Source organism: Fistularia commersonii, chromosome 11 (genome assembly GCF_037954325.1).
Source record: "Fistularia commersonii isolate RoL2024-O1a breed Wild chromosome 11, RoL_Fcom_v1.0, whole genome shotgun sequence".
NCBI lineage: Eukaryota > Metazoa > Chordata > Actinopteri > Syngnathiformes > Fistulariidae > Fistularia > Fistularia commersonii.
Window position 1 is genome coordinate 13960583 of NC_141294.1, and position 17072 is coordinate 13977654.

General features: G+C 52.3%; 2 protein-coding genes across 3 annotated transcripts; both read left to right on the plus strand.

Moving 5' to 3' along the window:
• Positions 1–2735: 2735 nt before the first annotated feature.
• Positions 2736–9575, plus strand: tnxba (tenascin XBa). Of its 2 annotated transcripts, none has more exons than XM_086155896.1 (15): positions 2736–2853; positions 3820–5038; positions 5159–5290; positions 5384–6619; positions 6706–6828; positions 6931–7074; positions 7158–7277; positions 7362–7517; positions 7752–7864; positions 7950–8082; positions 8176–8327; positions 8414–8510; positions 8602–8763; positions 8854–9017; positions 9096–9575. In XM_086155896.1, the coding sequence occupies exons 2-15, from the start codon at positions 3943–3945 to the stop codon at positions 9192–9194; spliced, it is 3927 nt and encodes a 1308-aa protein (XP_086012022.1). In that variant the 5' UTR covers positions 2736–2853; positions 3820–3942; the 3' UTR covers positions 9195–9575. The 2 variants fall into 2 exon arrangements, with proteins under 2 accessions (XP_086012022.1, XP_086012023.1); XM_086155897.1 differs by having other exon boundaries at positions 5159–5257.
• Positions 9576–11271: 1696 nt separating this feature from the next.
• Positions 11272–16519, plus strand: cyp21a2 (cytochrome P450, family 21, subfamily A, polypeptide 2). Its single transcript, XM_086155794.1, has 11 exons — positions 11272–11443; positions 11519–11608; positions 11687–11841; positions 12051–12146; positions 12272–12382; positions 12472–12558; positions 13617–13700; positions 13854–13967; positions 14051–14217; positions 15914–16017; positions 16089–16519. Exons 1-11 carry the CDS (start codon positions 11350–11352, stop codon positions 16346–16348), a joined length of 1362 nt encoding a protein of 453 aa, XP_086011920.1. The 5' UTR covers positions 11272–11349; the 3' UTR covers positions 16349–16519.
• Positions 16520–17072: the final 553 nt, after the last annotated feature.

Here is a 17072-nt window from a genome sequence, read left to right on the forward strand (position 1 = left end):
GGCGAGGGCCCGTTGGAGGTAATAAATCACCTGTCAAGGGGAAGCAGTCTTGACTTGAGCGCAATGGTTAGAAGACTGAGAGACATTTTTATACATTAGATTTCCTGACTCAGGACCATTTGGCAACATAATATAGCTATTTCTCTAAAGGCCGGCTGGCAGGAGGACCTGAAACCCTCATGCGCGATTGGTGCGTCGCCCCCGGCGTTTACCTGGCGTACGTTTGAGAACTCTGACATGTCCCATCTGCCGGAGCTGCCTCTGCGGTTTGGGACTCGGGAAACGTCCTCGCCGTATTTTGTCAGGTGCGCGCTAACGTTTGCGCCCCGTTAGCCATTTCTCCAAAGGCCAAGCCGGGGTCAGCGGTGAAGGGGGTGGTCCGCGGGGCGAAGACGGGGCCGTTCCCCGAGGCCGCCGCCAGGTGACGCGAGACCACCCAACCGGGAGCTCTCCACGCTGTCGGTTGCTGTTTGTTGGCCCGTCGCCGTTGGAGGTGACGGGCCAGAGAACGGATCTCGCCAGGTGTCGCTCCTCGCGCTGCGGGGAAGAACTGCCGCTTCACGACATTTCTAGGAGTTGAATTTTGGCTCGTGTCGCTCATTCGATTTGGGTTTCGTTCGTTGGTTGTCTACCGTTTATCCTGTCTTTGTGTCTCCGGATGTTCTCCGTTGAGATGTTCGTCCTTCGCTTCCAGTCGAGCTTCAGAGCAGGAAGTACTTTCACTCGAGTTGGATCATGGGTATTTGTCCTCAGCGTCTCAAGTTATGTAAAGGCCAAGTCTCAATGTATTTCCCTCTTGAGGGTAATAAAAAAAAAAGATTCAGGGTTTGTCCTACATTGGTGTTCCTCCAGCCATCTCCCAGGAGAACATCTCCCCTACCTATATATACTAAGTTTGTTCTGCGGCCGCAGCCATCGAGAACATCCTGCAGGTACAATCAGCCGTTCTTCATTTCCATCCACTGTGTCGTATTTTGCCGTTCTTTATTTATATCCCAGTATCTGTCTCTTTGCGGTGGCGGTCAGGCCTCGCACATTCCCTGTGGTGAAGGTAGCTCCTGTGGAGGTGGAGGTGCCCGAGGGTGAAGGACACTGCTGCTTGGCTGCAGGAGGGGAGATATCGGGGAGACAACGGAGACGTTGTCAACTCGCAGTCATTGACGCTGCAAGCTTCGCCTTCTTCATGGTGGCTCCAAGAGGCTCAGAGGGGGGCGACTGATCAATCGATGTGAAAACCCTGCACTTTGTGTGGACAAACGCGAAGCTGCCTACTTGTTTGTGTCCGAGTCAGAAAGTCCGGGAATCAGAAAGACATGATTCGGACCGACCTTCTGGGAGTTTATCCCGAGGTAGGTCAGGGAAAACGCAACACTCACTCGAGGCAGAAGGCCGCCCAAAATGTCTCGAAAAAGGTAGTGTCTCCTTGCCACCTTCTTCAAGGGAACATTGAAGTGTCTCCTGAGGGAACATTGGGTTCATCAACCAACTGGGTTGTGATTTGGCGCCATGTAAAGAACATCTGACCGGACCGGGACCTGGACAATCGGGGAAAGTTGGGGTGCCTTCAGCATGTAGACTAACTAGGCAGGGATGGAACCACCAACCGCTCGCTCTACCAGCCGAGCCTCAGTCGCCCCGAGTATCAGCCCCGGCCGATACGCTGCCCTTTCCTTACGATCTCCGATGCGCTGCCTCCTATACACTTGATCCAGGAGATTCAGAACACGGTGTCCTCGCCAAGAAAACGTCAACGCATTTTCGAGTGAAATATATTTTTACATTGTGGGTGTTTACATACAGGCGCTGAAGCGATGATATCTATAGAGTTGGTCAACAGAGCCGGACACAGAGGGACAGGTTTACTGGACCGACCTGAATATCGGGCACCTATATCACATTTTTTGAAAAAAAAAAAAAAAAGTTTTCCAGAGCCGCCTGAGCGAAAGAGAAAAGAATCCGCGCATTTTGAATCAGAGGACGCGCAAAATGTAAAACGCAGAAGCGGCCGAAACTTTCGTTTTCCCCGTTTCTGCGAGATTACGAAATCGTCACTTCTGCGCATTGGCTCCGAAGCCGCGGCGCGCTCGTCTTCATGTGGTTTACGAAAAAGGCGGGACGGTGGGTGGCCGATCGGTCGGAGATGCAGCGCCTTCACAGAGCGGTCCTTAAATCTGGTGGATATTTGGTCACTTACATAACTCCCACGTAGTTACATCTCATTACGTTGGACAAACGGCCCATTCATATGCAGAGAGGTTCCTGTTGAATACCTGCAGTGTTATGCTATGTATTCCAGCTGAATCATGATTCTCAGACCAGGGCTTTATTCAATCAGGGACTGTGTATGTAGAGGTGTTAGCCATGTCTGGTATAAGTCAAGTTCAACACGTCCTCCGACTCCAACGTTACACACAGCAGACCGAAATGACCGACAAGCTGAAACACACCGGTTGCGACTCGTGCGTGTGTTTTTTCTCGTGTCCGACAAACAATGTCGCTCCCAAAGTGCCCGCAGAGCGGATGGAGTGTAAACTTCAACAACGGTTCAAGTTAGGAACTCCAAATGAGTATTTTATCCCATTTGCTGCAGTAATCAGTGTGAATATGCCACTATGTGAACGTCCAGGTCAAATATTTTCCATGGTGGTTGAGCGAGTGGGACCACTAGGGGTGGAGTAGAGGGGGGGGTCCTTAAGTAGCAGCCGACTTTATCCCTCTCCTCCTTTCTAGTGGTGGTCCTTTCTCTGGACTCCTTCCTCCCAGATCGTATCCAGCAACTCCATACGAGCCTTCGCACTCTAATGGCAGGAGCCGGACCGAAGGCGACATAAAGCCAAGACTGCAAATATTTCGGTGAGTAAAGTGGACGACGTCTTAAAGAGTCCGACACCTGATGATTCATCATCAAGCTGCTGCCTCTTGACTTTGCATTTACACCATAAAGCCTTTTTCCGAAGGTATGCTTTCGTGAAGTTGGTGAACCTGACAAACGGCCGCATGGATCGGCAGTCGTAAGCCTGGATTTAAATGTTCAAATGTAACCGTCGGGTTGACCGACTCTTGTTCCGGCCGTCTGGGATGCGCTCCGCTGCACCGCACCGGGATCGGTGTGAAATCGGGCGCCGCGGTATGCTTATCTGATTGAGGTGATTTTGTGCAGATTGAAAGCTCTGGCTCGTATTGCTTTTAGCGGTTTTTATGAGTTGTGGGTGGTGGTTTATGCGAGCCTCTGTATAGTGAAAGGCATACAGTGTCTCGGGGCTCCAGACACTGACACACTGTGAGCCGCCCTCTGGCTCGCCGTCGCACTCCGGGCTTCACGCTCGGGTCGCCTTCTTCCTTCCTGTCCGAACCCATTAATTTAGATCCCACGACTGAAACAGCCACGATGTGTGACTGCAACTATCAGCTCCTGACCAAAAATGAGAAGGCGCACGGTGAAATAACAGATAAGCGAGAGCCAAAGTAGCCGTCGAGGGAAAGGGCCGACCGTTGACGCTGTGGTCCTCTGCTGTGAAACTGGAGAAAGTGGATCCAGAAATTTAATTTGGACTTAAATCCAAGACAGCGGTTCCGATTGCATGCGATGTGGAGGAGGGGGTTTCTCCGGGCGGCCAGCAGAAGGGCTACAGAGATGGGAGTGATGATGTGAATAGAAGCTTTGTCGATGCCAAGCTGGACGGTGCCGGGGAAGGGGGTACGAGCCCCCGGCTAACACCTTCTTGGGGGGGGGGGGGGGGGGGGGATTTTGCTCTTTAATCCAACCTTCTCCATTAAATTCAGCCACGATTAAGTTCAATCATTCTTGTTTACTTCTAGGTAAGACCCGGCACGAGCGTCGCTAACAAGTGAGATACAGGGAAGGAGTTCATAATCAGTGGGCGCCATACATACAAGTCCTCCAAAGGAAATATCATCTCTGGCTACAGCTGCTGGCCCAAAATGTTGTTTACACTAGGAATACTCCTCCTCCTCACCCCATTTCCCTCCTTTCAAACCACAACCAGCGAGAAGAGAAACTCCACAGGAAGGGAAGTGACAAAACCCATTGCTGTTCTCGGTCTTTCGAAAGCAAAAGCCAACGCTGCTCCGACCAAACAGACGATTCGCTCCACCCTAAGGCCAAACACGATCAATCAGGTAGCCTCGACCACTCCGGCGACCAACCAGAAACCTCCGGCGACCAACCCCACTACCGCGACCAAAAGCAAGCCCGGCCCAGCGCTAATTCAAACCACTCCGTCCACAGCGGTAGCCAGCGGCTCTGGGACCAAGAAAGACAAGCACACAGTTTCAGTCAATCAGACCGTTGTAGCCAAACCTCAAACTGCCAGCGAGGTGAAAGTTACAAAAGACAAACCCGGCTCTAATGGAGCTCCGAATGCTCAGTCTGTCTCCACAAAGACTGCCTCAGCCGGCGGCACTAAAGCCCCCAGAGACAAACTCCAGCCCCAGGTCAATCAAACCGCCTCAGTCAAATCTCCCTCAATCAATGATGGGAAAGCTGCCAAAGAGAAGCTGGCCCCCGCCGTAGCTCAGAATGTTCAGTCAACATCCACAAAGTCAGCTGCTGCCAGTGGCGCTAAAACCTCCAAAATCAAGCCCGCGGTGTCCATCAGTCAGGCTGCCGTAGGGAAATCTCAATCCGCCAGAGATGCGAAAAACCCCAAAGACAAGGCCGCCCCCGCCGCGCCTCAAAACGTGACCTCGACACCGCCGACGAAACCCCCCGCCGCCGGTCCCACCGCCGCCGACGGGGACAAGGCAGCTTCTGCCGACGCCGTCACCAAGGCAACCGCCGGCACCAACGTGAAGCCTGGCGCTGCGCAGCCGGTGAAGGTGGTCATCTCTAGTGACTGTGAGTCAAGCAACGCCAAGGAGCAGGAGGTGAAGCTGAAGCCCGGTTCACCTCTGGTAATGACCCACAAGATCAGCTTGCTGCCCGGCGCCTGCACCGGGGGCTGCGAGTCGGAGATTTCTGCGCTGAAAGGACGCTTGGCCAGACTGGAGAAGGAGATGTCTTCTCTGAAAGACAAATGTGAGGTTTCTCAAGGTTACCCATGTATCATACTTAGTATTGAGTACCATATTTGCGCTCGAGTACTCGAGTAATCAGGTACAGATGCGATAACCCTGGTTTTTCTTTCTTGATGCCCAGGTCCTTGTTCTGCCAATTGTCCAAATGACTGCAGTGGCAACGGGGAATGTGAGAAGGGGAAATGCGTTTGCCAGCAGGGATTCCTGGGTCCGGACTGCAGTAAGTGTGCTCAAGAAGCCGAGTGTGTGAAAAGTAGGTGATGCTCTTCACCGGTAGACGAGTACGGAATACTTCCTTTTGATACACTTGCAGAAGAACCTTGATCTTACTTCTCTGAACTTTCAGGAGTTTCCAAAGACAAGACCAGGGTAACAGTGGACACGGCGACTTCCAAGGTGAACAAAGACGGTAGCCACATCAAGGAAAACACACAGGAAAGAACTAGCAAGGGAGAGCAAACATCGGTGGAGAAGGACCGGCAGAAGGCGACCGAGGTCAAGGAGACTGACGGCAGATCCAGAACCGTCATGACTACCAAGGCGGGTGCTGTTAAAACTCAAGTCAAACAAGAAGCTTCAGACAAGAAGATAACTTTAAGAGGTCCCACAAAGACAACTCGCCCGACTGTCGGCCAAGTTTTATTGAGGCACGACGGGAGAAAGCAAGAGGAGGCCCGCAAAGGCAAAACTGCCATCTTGACTTCTAAGAAGGTCCAACACACGACTAACGTCAAGGTAGTCAAAGAGGCAACCGCCACCAAATCTCATCCCAAATCTGACCAACTGAAAGATCAACCCCAGAACAATGTCACCCAGAGCGATTTCAGAAAGTCCAACAGCACGAGTAGAATCGTGACCGTCCTGACCAGGGTTATGGGAACAAATAAGACCAGATCAGGCAAGGACTCTGTGGAGCAATCTACACTGGCCGAAAAGAACGCCACTCAGTCATCCGGGTCCAAGCGCGCCAAGAAGGTCAAAGAGGAAACCTTAAATGTTGCCTCTCATGACGACAGAGAAACCGAGGTAGACTCTTTTGGAAAGGTTTCACAGAGAAGCCAGTACATCGTGAACGCAACCGTCGCGGCGAAATCGGACGATGAGCGAGCCGAGCAGAAACCCGGCGGCACCGCGGCAGCCGCCAAGAGGTTTGGGGGAACCGGTTTGGGCTCCGTGAAGGCGGTGAACATCTCCACCTACAGCTTCACCATCACATGGTCGGCCCCGCAGGGAATGTTCAAGAACTTCACCGTGGTGAGAAGGGAGCCCAGGACGGACGGCGACGATTTGGACGAACGCGACGACTTCGAAGAGGAGGCTTTCGAAGGAGAGTACGGCTTCCAAGCTAAGAACGCGACCGAGATACAGGCGCACGGCGAGAGCGCCAACGCAACCGCCTCCTCCGGCAGAGCCGCCGGATCCAGAGCCAGAGCTGAAAGCAGGAGGATCTCCATGGTGGTGCCCGGCAGCGTCCGAGCCGTCGAGTTCAGCAACCTCCGGGCGAACACTCGCTACGTTCTGCACGTTTACGGTTCTGCTGCTGACAGAAGATCCAGGATTCACAGAGTTATCACAACCACCGGTCAGTTCCAGCAACATCACCTTCCAGCGTTCACGAATTCACCTTTTATTCTGCCGTTTCCTGAAATGTTCTGCTTCTCCTTCCAGGTCCGGAGCCGGCGGCAGATATGGTGTTCAGCAATGTGACGGAGACTTCTGTCACCGTCTCCTGGTCCAAACCAAAGACTGTTTTCACCGGCTTCAGAGTCACCTACACCCACATCGTCACAGGTTTGTCGTTGACGCCGTGCACGCCGCATCCCGCCGGACAGTTTTGATTTGATCGACTCGCAACTCAGCGGATGTGAAACATGGTTTCTGCTGTCCTTCAAGGGGAGACGCACTCTGTGAACATGGACGCCCAGCTGTCTCAAGTGGTTTTGTCCAAGTTGTCCGCCGCGACGTCCTACATCGTCACCGTAACTTCTACGTACGGCAGAGCCCAGAGTGACGCCCTGGCCTCCATCATCACGACAGGTATCCGTTTGCTTAGTGTCGCGTTGGGCGCCTCGGAAGATAAAACATACGTAAACAGGCGTCGGACCGTCTCTCCGCTGCAGTGCCTGCGCCCCCGACACATCTTCAGGCTGTCAATGTGACCGACACCAGAGCTGTGCTGAAATGGACGCCCAGTTTGGGGAAAGTGGACCGCTTCATCGTCAGCTACGAGTCCTCCAAGAGTGAGCGTCAACGGCAGAATCCGACTGCGGTGGCTCGTGATCGAGAGCTGATGACTAACGTGTTACTCGTGCGTCTTCTCACAGCTCCTAATGTGACGGTAACAGTGATGCTGTCCGGAAACTCCGTGGAGCATCAACTGAAAGGGCTGCAGAGAGGAACCCTTTACACCGTCAAAGTCCTGAGCCAGAAGGACAGTCTGCAGAGCTCGGTCATTTCAACAGCATTTACAACTGCCAGCGGTGGGTGGAGGGCTACTTCAGACTGTTGTTGACAAATCATGGACCTGTCGCCTATCACACACACACACTTAAACAACTAAAGATTCATAACCTGAACAAATGTGACACAAATGTCCCCTAAAAACACATCGACTTGATAAAGGCTCAACAGAAACGGGGACGGCTACCCTGTTGTTTACGCGACAAAGAGTATCGGCAGTAGTAAATAAATGTCTTTCTTTGTGTGTCCCTCAGTGGTGAAGCCCAGCGAGGTGGGCGCTCGCTCTGCATTGATAGTGTGGAGAACCACCAGCGTAGTCTACCACAGCTACAGGCTGATCTACCAGGTGGTGGGCGAGGAGACCAAGGTGACTCCCATTCCTTCACGACCGTCGCCCTCCAAAATTCACAGCATGATTCGGCGGCTTGACTTTGCATACATGTATGCTTCAGGAGGTGATTCTGGAGTCCACTGTCACGGAGTTCAAACTGACAGGGCTGCTGCCCATGTCACGCTACGTTGTCCTGGTGCAAGGCGAGAGGGACGGACGCTACACATCGCTGGTCACCACGGAATTCGTCACAGGTAACGCATTTCAAGCAAGGACACGAGACTAACAAGAGCCGTCCGCCATTTTCAGCTTTGTTTGACGACTCAATTGTGCTGTACATGCCACAGGGAAACTGCGGTTCCCCTTCCCCACTGAGTGCTCTCAGGAATTACTGAACGGAGCTCTGCAGTCCGGAGAGGTTGACATCTTCCCCCAAGGGAGAGCGGGACCAGGGGTTAGAGTCTACTGCGACATGGAGACCGACGGCGGCGGCTGGACGGTAAGAGGAACCGATGCCCGCATCCGAAACCCGAACGGTGCCTGAGGGCGTTTGAGCGGCAGCCGACGGTCTGCCTTGTTTTATAGGTTTTCCAAAGGAGGATGAACGGGAAAACGGACTTTTACAGGACCTGGAGCGAATACAGGGCCGGCTTTGGAAACCTCAGCGAAGAGTTCTGGCTCGGTACAGTGGAGGGTTCACACATATTAGCGATGGCAGCCAAATTTCGTCCGGTAGTTTCTAAACTGTGCGCTCCTTTCTTCTGCGCCGTCAGGAAATGAGCTGCTGCACAACCTGACCAGCATTGGCCCCGTAAGTCTGAGGGTGGATATGCAATCTGGCAACGACACCGCTTATGCTCAATACGCCAACTTCTCCGTCGCCTCCGAGGAGAGGCACTATACCCTCGCGGTGTCCGGCTACACGGGGACGGCAGGTAAAACACGAGCCTTCCGCGCGACGCTTTTACACGACGATACAACGCCGTACATTCACTGATATCAGCTTCTTGGGATTCTTCCGTCAGGGGACTCCTTGAGGTACCATAATGAACGCCCCTTCTCCACCCGGGACAAGGACACTGACTCTTTGGGGATCCACTGTGCTCGCGCCTACATGGGAGGCTGGTGGTACAAAAACTGCTACAAGACCAACCTCAACGGCCTCTACGGCATGAACAGCAACAACCAGGTAAAAGACGAGCATTCTTGGACTAGATCTTCCGGGTTGTCTCCTTGTCCGACCCCTTGTCCTCTGGCTCTGACGCAGGGGGTGGTGTGGATAGACTGGAAAGGGAAAGATTCCTCCATCCCGTTCACCGAGATGAAATTCAGGCCGTCCAGGTTCTCCCCCGCCACTCACGGCTAAAAGCGGCGCCGGTGAACGTGGAACCCGAAAACCGCCTGAGATGTAGACCTTCAGAAATCCAGAAGAGCGTGGATCCCATTGCTGTATGTGGCTTTCCAAGGAAAATGCATGTGCAGTTGTCGTGAGGGTTGCAATCACAGCCATGGACGAGTGTTTGGAGTCACCGGGGTTCGTCTAACTTTTTTTCATTCTAAATATAATGTTGTTTCTTCTGGGAGAATCACCATCAGAGCTGAGATGTGTTGTCAATGTCCTCCCTCTCCGTCCGACCCGTCCGTTCAAACCATTTTGTTTGTACTCTGGTACGCCACCTCACTACTACTGTAATTAACTATGCACTGTCTCACTCCATTGGAATAAAATGTGGCTGATGTGGGTCTTAAGTGTCATTGCTTTGTTCTTCAACATTTTTTTTTTTTTTAATCACTGCATGGGCTTTGGCCCCAATCACGTCTGAAGAATAAATAAACAAACGCACCTCAATGAAATTAGAAAATGTACCGTCCAAAGAGTCATTTCCAGGGGCGGCGGAGATGGTTTTGGTGCTACCTCCTCACAGCCAGAAGGTCCCCGGTTGCGTGGGGTTCCTCGAGGTTCCCCAGGCTCCTCCTACGGTCCAAAACCAGCAGGAGGTTCATCTGAGACCTTCACCCTCGGACGTCTCCTTGGGACATTTGTACGAGACGGTGAACGTTTGTAGGTTTCTGTGACGTGTGAACGAGAGGGTGAATGTTGAATGTCTCACCATGACAAATGAGAATCTCGGCCCCAGATGCCCCGCCCACGACCCTGACCACAACATAAGCAGCATAGATAAATGAATCTTCTTCTTCTCTTAAGGGTCTCCACAGTGAATCCACCTTCTCCATCTCACCCTGTTCTCTGGATCCTCCTCTCTCACTCCGTCCATCCGTCTTCTCTCTGATCTTCCTCCAGACCTCCAATTCCAGCATCCGTCCACCAACATATCCACTCTCCCTCCTCTGTCCATGACCCGATCGTCTCTGACCTTCTCTCCAGAACATCTAGCGTGTGTCGTCCCTCTGACGGACTCCTGCCTGATCCTCTCCATCAAGAGAACTTTGACATCTTCATCTCTGGTACCTCCAGCCCTGCCTCCTGTCTTTTGGTCAGTGTTATTGATAATAAACTAATGAATGACTGTTATCACGTTGGCCAAGATGAAGACGTGGTGGACCTTCGCTCTCCTGTACGGTGACAACTCATAGTTCTTTGCGTATTTCATGCTTTTCGCGTTTGTCCCGTTTGTATTTTGCACCAAGACGTCGACAGGATCTGCTTGACAAAAACATAAAAAACCTCTGCTGCTGCTCTCAGTCTGTATCTGGGTGAACTTTATACTTCAAACCTCATAGTTTAATGTTTGCTGTTTAATGCAACAGTGCGCCGAGCTTCTAATTATACTCTATTATTAGTGAGTTGATTTCCTGTCTCCGTTCCTCTGTATGTCCGGTACGTGCAGAGAAACTGACAATAAAGCTGATTTTCAAACTTCTGAAACTCTCTCTGGAGTCAGCCGAGACCCTCGTGGCCAATCAGACGCCGGCCTTTCGGCGGTTCGATCCATCACAATAATCCATAAGGACGTGCAGGATTTGAAGTATCTCGGTCAAAGCTCTTTGGGACCCACGATTTAATCGCTAGAAGAGTTGCCTCCCTCTTGTTTGTCTTTGCCCGTCTGCCGGCTGGTGTTATCACGCCCTTCACCGAGTCCCTCGCCGTGTTTATCCGGCGTGTTTTGCCACATTATCGCATACTTCAGGCGGGGGAACGTCAACACATCCTTGACTTCTGCAGAAAAGCGACGGCGGGATCGGAGATCTCGCCGGCGACGCGGCGAGCGGAGCGGCTGCCCGACACCGGGAAAACGGATATGGAAGCGTCGGAGGCCACCGTCGGAGCTCTGGCGCTGCTTCTGCTGCTCCTGCTGCTGATCTGCAGATCCGGTCGGAGAGGGAGGACCTCCCATGGAGATCAGCGAGGGGGGGTTTCCGCAGGTAGTCGTCCATTTCGGAGAAGATCGCGCCGTCTTGTGGTCCTGTCTTGTCTTGTCCGGCTTCTCAGCGAGTTCCTCCCTCGCCGCCCCGCAGGTCCGTCTCTCCCCGGGCCTCCTGGACACTTCCTCATCGGCAACATGATGGACTTCACGTACGACCACCTGCCCATTCACCTCTCCAACCTGGCGCAGCGTTACGGGAACATCTACCAGCTTACATGTGGAAACACGCGTAATTGCTCGAATTTAAAATACAGTTTTGTCCGTTTGAGCGGAACCCAGAAGGTCACGGGTGCATCTCCTGCAGGCATGGTGGTTCTGAACAGTACCGAGGTCATACGAGAGGCGCTGGTGAAGAAGTGGTCGGACTTTGCCGGCAGACCGGTGTCCTACACGGGTGAGTTGGGCTTACCTCTTTTGGATTTGGAGCTTCTAGGGCGTGTCGCCTCAGAAGGCCTCTTCTGACCCGCGGCAGGAGATACGGTGTCCGGCGGCGGGCGGACCATCTCCCTGGGAGACTACAGCGAGGAGTGGCGGGCTCATCGACGTCTGGTCCACAGTGCCTTGCAGCGCTGCTGCCAGCAGTCGCTGCACGACGTGATCGAAAAGCAAGCGTCGGACCTGCGAAAGGTACGTACCGGACCAGAGAAGATCTCCGGCCAGATCAGATTGTGGTAACCGGACTTGATTTGTCCTCTTGAAGATGGTTCACGTCTCATCTGAGATGCTTCTTCAGGTCCTTTTTCAAGCGAGGAAGCCTCTCTAAGAAGGTTTAACCTACAAAAGGCTTAACTTACGATAAGAACTTCCCAAAGAACCCGGACTGGTCTCGTCTTCAGGTTCTGATGGACTACAGGGGCTGTGCTGTAGATCTCTCCGAGGACTTCACAGTGGCGGCGAGTAACGTCATCACCACGCTGCTTTTTGGAGAAGAAGTAAGTATGCGGGTCCTCCTCGGCTCAGGTCGTGGATGAAAAATCCACGCGCTGTTTGTGTTTCCCTCTTTGAAAGTTCTTCTTCCTCTTGACGGTCCAATCGAACCTTGATCTGTATGTCTCAGTATGACAAGAGCTCCTCGGAGCTGCAGGACCTCCACGACTGTCTGAACCGGATCGTCGGTCTTTGGGGCTCCTCTTGGATTTCCGCTCTGGACTCCTTCCCCCTGCTCCGGGTCGGTAAACAAATTGGAAAAAGAGAAGAAACATCAGCAAACATCTCCAGGTTTGAGTTCTCACAGCTTTGTATCTGTTCCCTGAGAAGAAACTACCCAATCCGGTGTTTGCTCGTCTGATGCGGGAGGTGTCCAGGAGAGACCAGATCATACAAGCTCACCTCAACAACTACAAGGTCAGAAGACAAAACATGGAGGTGCGATGGGTTGCACGCCGTGATCTCCTCCTCCGCTCCCTTTGGGAGTTCCTTTGGGGTTCCTCTGGGAGTTCCTTTGGGGTTCCCCTTCCTCCATCTAACGATCTCCTAACTTCCTGTCCTCCTTCCCTCCGTCCATAAACCTCTTCTCCGGTCGTCCTCTGGACCTCCTGCCCGGCAGCTCCGACCTCGGCGTCCTTCTACGTTAATCCTTGTCAGATCTTGTGGTGGCATCCGGACTTGGTTTCTTCTCAAGAGCAGAAATCAAGTCCTGACGTCACCACAAGGTTTGACGAGGCATCGAGATCCTTCAACCTCCTCCTAAACCAGGGGTCGGCAACCCATGCGGCTCTTCCATCTTTACACCGCGGCTCCGAGTGTCTTGGGAAAATAAATCATAAATATTTAATTGAAGTATATTTCATTTGTGTTAATTCCTTCTTTTAACTTTTAGTTCTCAGTCGGAAGATTATTGTGATCTTGAAATATTAAATAAAATAATATTCATTATTTTTCGCTGCTCAAAATAAGCCGGTATACCCGCCAGCCGGTAAAGTCCAGATTTGCAGATGCTGCGCGCAGAAGTTCAGGAGCAGAAGTCCCATAAGCCAGGTAAAATAAATATTTATGAAGTTATTTTGCCGATATTTATTTTTTATTGTTTACTGACACAGTGATTTTTTTTCCCGATTTATTTTTAAAATTCAGGTCAAGGCTCCGCTACACGCTCTGAAAGCCCAAAATGAGTTCATTACATAAATAAAATTTAATTTTCTCTGTAATACTTTGTGAATTTCAGAAGCAACACACTCGTTTATACAAAGTGTAAAGGTAATAAAAAGCAATATATACGGCGGTACCTTTATTTCAGACGTCAAAAAGTAAATTGCGGCTCCCGGTGTTTTCTTTTCCGAGGAAACCGGGTCCAAATGGCTCTTTGGGTGTTTGGGGTTTCCGACCCCTGGACTAGAAGATGGCTCTGACGTCGGACCTCTCCTTCGATGGTTCACGCTGCTGTCGTTCTGTTTCCTGCGCAGTCGCAACACAAGCCGGCAGGAGCCACCATCCTGGGCTGCTTCCTCCAGGACCTGGAGAGGAATCACAACACGGAGCAAGAAGTGGTGAGATGTTCTTTGATCCAGGAATGAGCAGCGTTGTTCTCAGTATCTGCTGCTCCTTTAAAAAGTGGAACAACAAGTGGTTTGGTACCATCTGCGAGATGGTAGAACCCACAAAGGTTCCACGCTGAGCTGACTCATGCGTCGGTCCACCAGCCCCTGACGGACACCCACGTCCACATGACCGCCGTGGACCTTCTGATCGGCGGGACGGAGACGACGGCCTCCTGGCTCAACTGGACCGTCGCCTTCCTCCTGCACCGGCCAGAGGCAGGAGAACATCTTCTCAGAACTCCGGCCGGAGGACATCCGTGCGTTTTAACCGGCGTATCTTCTCACTCGTGATGTTCCAGCTGCAGACCAGGGTGTACGAGGAGCTGTGCGGGGCGTTGGAGGAACGCTACCCGAGGTACGGCGACAGGCACAAGCTCCCCGTCCTGAGCGCCCTGATCAACGAAGTTCTCAGACTGCGACCCGTGGCGCCGCTGGCCGTCCCTCACAGGGCCGTCAGGGACAGCAGGTCAGAAGATACATCTTTGCTTTGAAAATACAAAAAAATAAGACCGCGGTGAAGATGTTTGAGGACGTGAACGTGGTTCAATGCGACGGTGATCTCCATTAAAAGCATGAAGGACGGAAAAGTAGGTTGCGTGAATGAAAGGAACCCCAAAGGAGCGGTGAGGAGATACAGGGAGCGGAGAAGATGATGACGGAGGAGGAGGGCTGAAGGTCCAGAGCAACGGAGAGGGTGGAGGGACATCAGGAACGGGTTGAGAAAAGGAGCATCAGCCAGAGAGAAAGGTGGAGGAGACGGAGGTGAGGGCAGCTATGGGGGTCTGGTTTTGGAGATGCTGAGGAGAAGACGGGAGGCAGCAGAGATGAAGATGTGGAGGTTCTTCTCCAGGAGGGAGGAGGATGGAGAGGATCAGGATGGAGTCCAGCAGAGGGACAGCACATGTTAGACGCTCTGGAGATAAAGTCAGACTGAGATGGTTTGGACATGGACAGAGGAGGGATGGAGAAGACCTGGGTGGAAGGACGCTGAGATTGGAGCTGATCTTATGGATGAAGGACAGGAGGTTGATGTGAGAGGAGAGGTTTTGACGGTTGGCCGTGGAGACCCCTGAAGATCTCCTGATGTACATTACATACATGGCAGTCCTTGGACAGACGCTTTTATCCCAAGCGACGTACAAGAAGGGCAAGAAGATCCGAAGTACCACTAGTTGGAAGTCAGAAGAGACTGCTAAGAACTATATACGTACATACATTCATTTGTATGGGCGGCTACCGGGAGCCGGTGAAGGGACGAAAGAAGGGGAGGTGTTTGGGTGAATTTGGGACGGTTGAACACCAGGCGGGTTGGTGCTTTCTGAAGAAGCTCCAGAGGTCTGATGGTCACCACTGGGGCACCAGCAAGGAGGGAGTCGCAGTCGTCCAGACGAGATATAATACAACCTTCTTCTTCTTCTTCTTCTTCTTCTTTCGGCTTTTCCCTTCAGGTGTCGCCACAGCGAGTCAACTTTCTCCATCTAACCCTATTCTCCGGATCCTCCTCTCTCACACCAACTACCTTCATATCCTCTCTCACTACGTCCATAAATCTTCTCTTTGGTCTCCCTCGAGACCTCCTGCCTGGCAGCTCCACCTTCAGCAACCTTCTACCCAGATCTTCACCATGAACACTCCTTTGTTCATGTCCAAACCATCTCAATCATCACTTTGTCTCGGTCATACATGTCCTGCACCCCTGTGACAAATTCTTCTTTTTCTTTGGTCTTTTCCCTTCAGGTGTCGCCACAGCGAGTCAACCTTCTCCATCTAACCCTATTCTCTGGATCCTCCTCTCTCACACCAACTACCTTCGTATCTTCTCTCACGACGTCCATAAATCTTCTCTTTGGTCTTCCTCCAGACCTCTTGCCTGGCAGCTCCAATGCCAGCATCCGTCTACCAATATATTCTCTATCCCTCCTCTGTCCATGACCCAACCATCTCAGTCTGGCTTCTCTGACCTTCTCTCCAAAACATCTAACATGTGCTGTTCCTCTGATAGACTCATTCCTGATCCTCTCCATCCTGGTCACTCCCAAAGAGAACCTCAACATCTTCATCTCTGCAACCTCTAGTTCTGCCTGCTGTCTTTTGGTCTTTACAACCAATAACATAATGTTGATTCGGCAGTTTTCTGACCATTTGTTTACTTTTCACTTCAGCATCGCAGGTTATTTCATCCCCAAAAACACGGTGATCATCCCCAACCTGTACGGCGCTCACCACGATCCAGGGGTTTGGACCGACCCTCACTGCTTCAGACCAGGTAGCGCTCCTTCTCCTCATCCTCCTCCGCCGCTCCTCCCGGGCCTCGGCTAAAGAGATCCTCTCTTCCAGAACGCTTCCTGGAGCGAGGCGGCGACTCGGCCCGGTCCCTGATCCCTTTCGGAGGCGGGGCCCGGCTCTGCCTGGGGGAGGCCGTCGCCAAAATGGAGCTCTTTCTGTTCACCGCCTATCTGCTGAGGGACTTCTGCTTCTTCCCGGCGGAGGGCGGCGCGGCGCTGCCCGACCTCCGAGGGGTCAGCAGCGTGGTGCTCAAGGTCAAGTCCTACAAGGTCATCGCGTGTCCCAGACCGGCGGGCGAGGCGCCGCTCTGAAACGGAGAAGATCCAGGGTTCGGTCGGTTATCACCAGAACACGGATGCCGCACTTGTATGTTATTTTCACCACGATCTTCTTTGGCATTAAACACGAACGTTTCCAAAACAGACCCGTCGTCTTCGGTGTCGCACGTCCACGTAAGACAAACTCTCCCTTGGTTTGGTCAAAGTTTAAGATGTGGAGAGAAAAAAGACAAATAAAACACAGCTCATCGCTGAAGGCGTGGCAGGACAAACACACTCTGTTCATCTGGAGCGTCGATTTATGACCTTCATCACGAGTGACGGACGGAGGAAGGAAGCCCGGCTCCGAGGAGACGAGCCGACGGCGCCGCCCGGTGGACAAACGGCACCATTCAGTTGAACCAGCCTTGATTTTCTTCCATTCTTTCCACCGTTGAACCTTCTGCTGATCACGTTGGTCCTTCTGAAAATAACAATAAGTTGGTGTCATCCACGAGAAGAACAGTTCTTCTTCTACACATGTTGGTGCATCTTCATGCATCTGGTAACGACTGAGATGTTTGATCAACCTGACGGAAAGGAAATGACCTTTTTCCCGTTTTACCAAGGAACTTTTCTCCATCACTCTCTGTGTTGCTGTCAGAGATGATGGATGCAAAGCTCAGGTTCTACAAAGGTTCAATCTGTTGAAGAAGGTCAACAGTCCAGAGCAACAGAGAGGGTGGAGAAGAGGCCTGGATCGGCGGGGGGAAAAAAG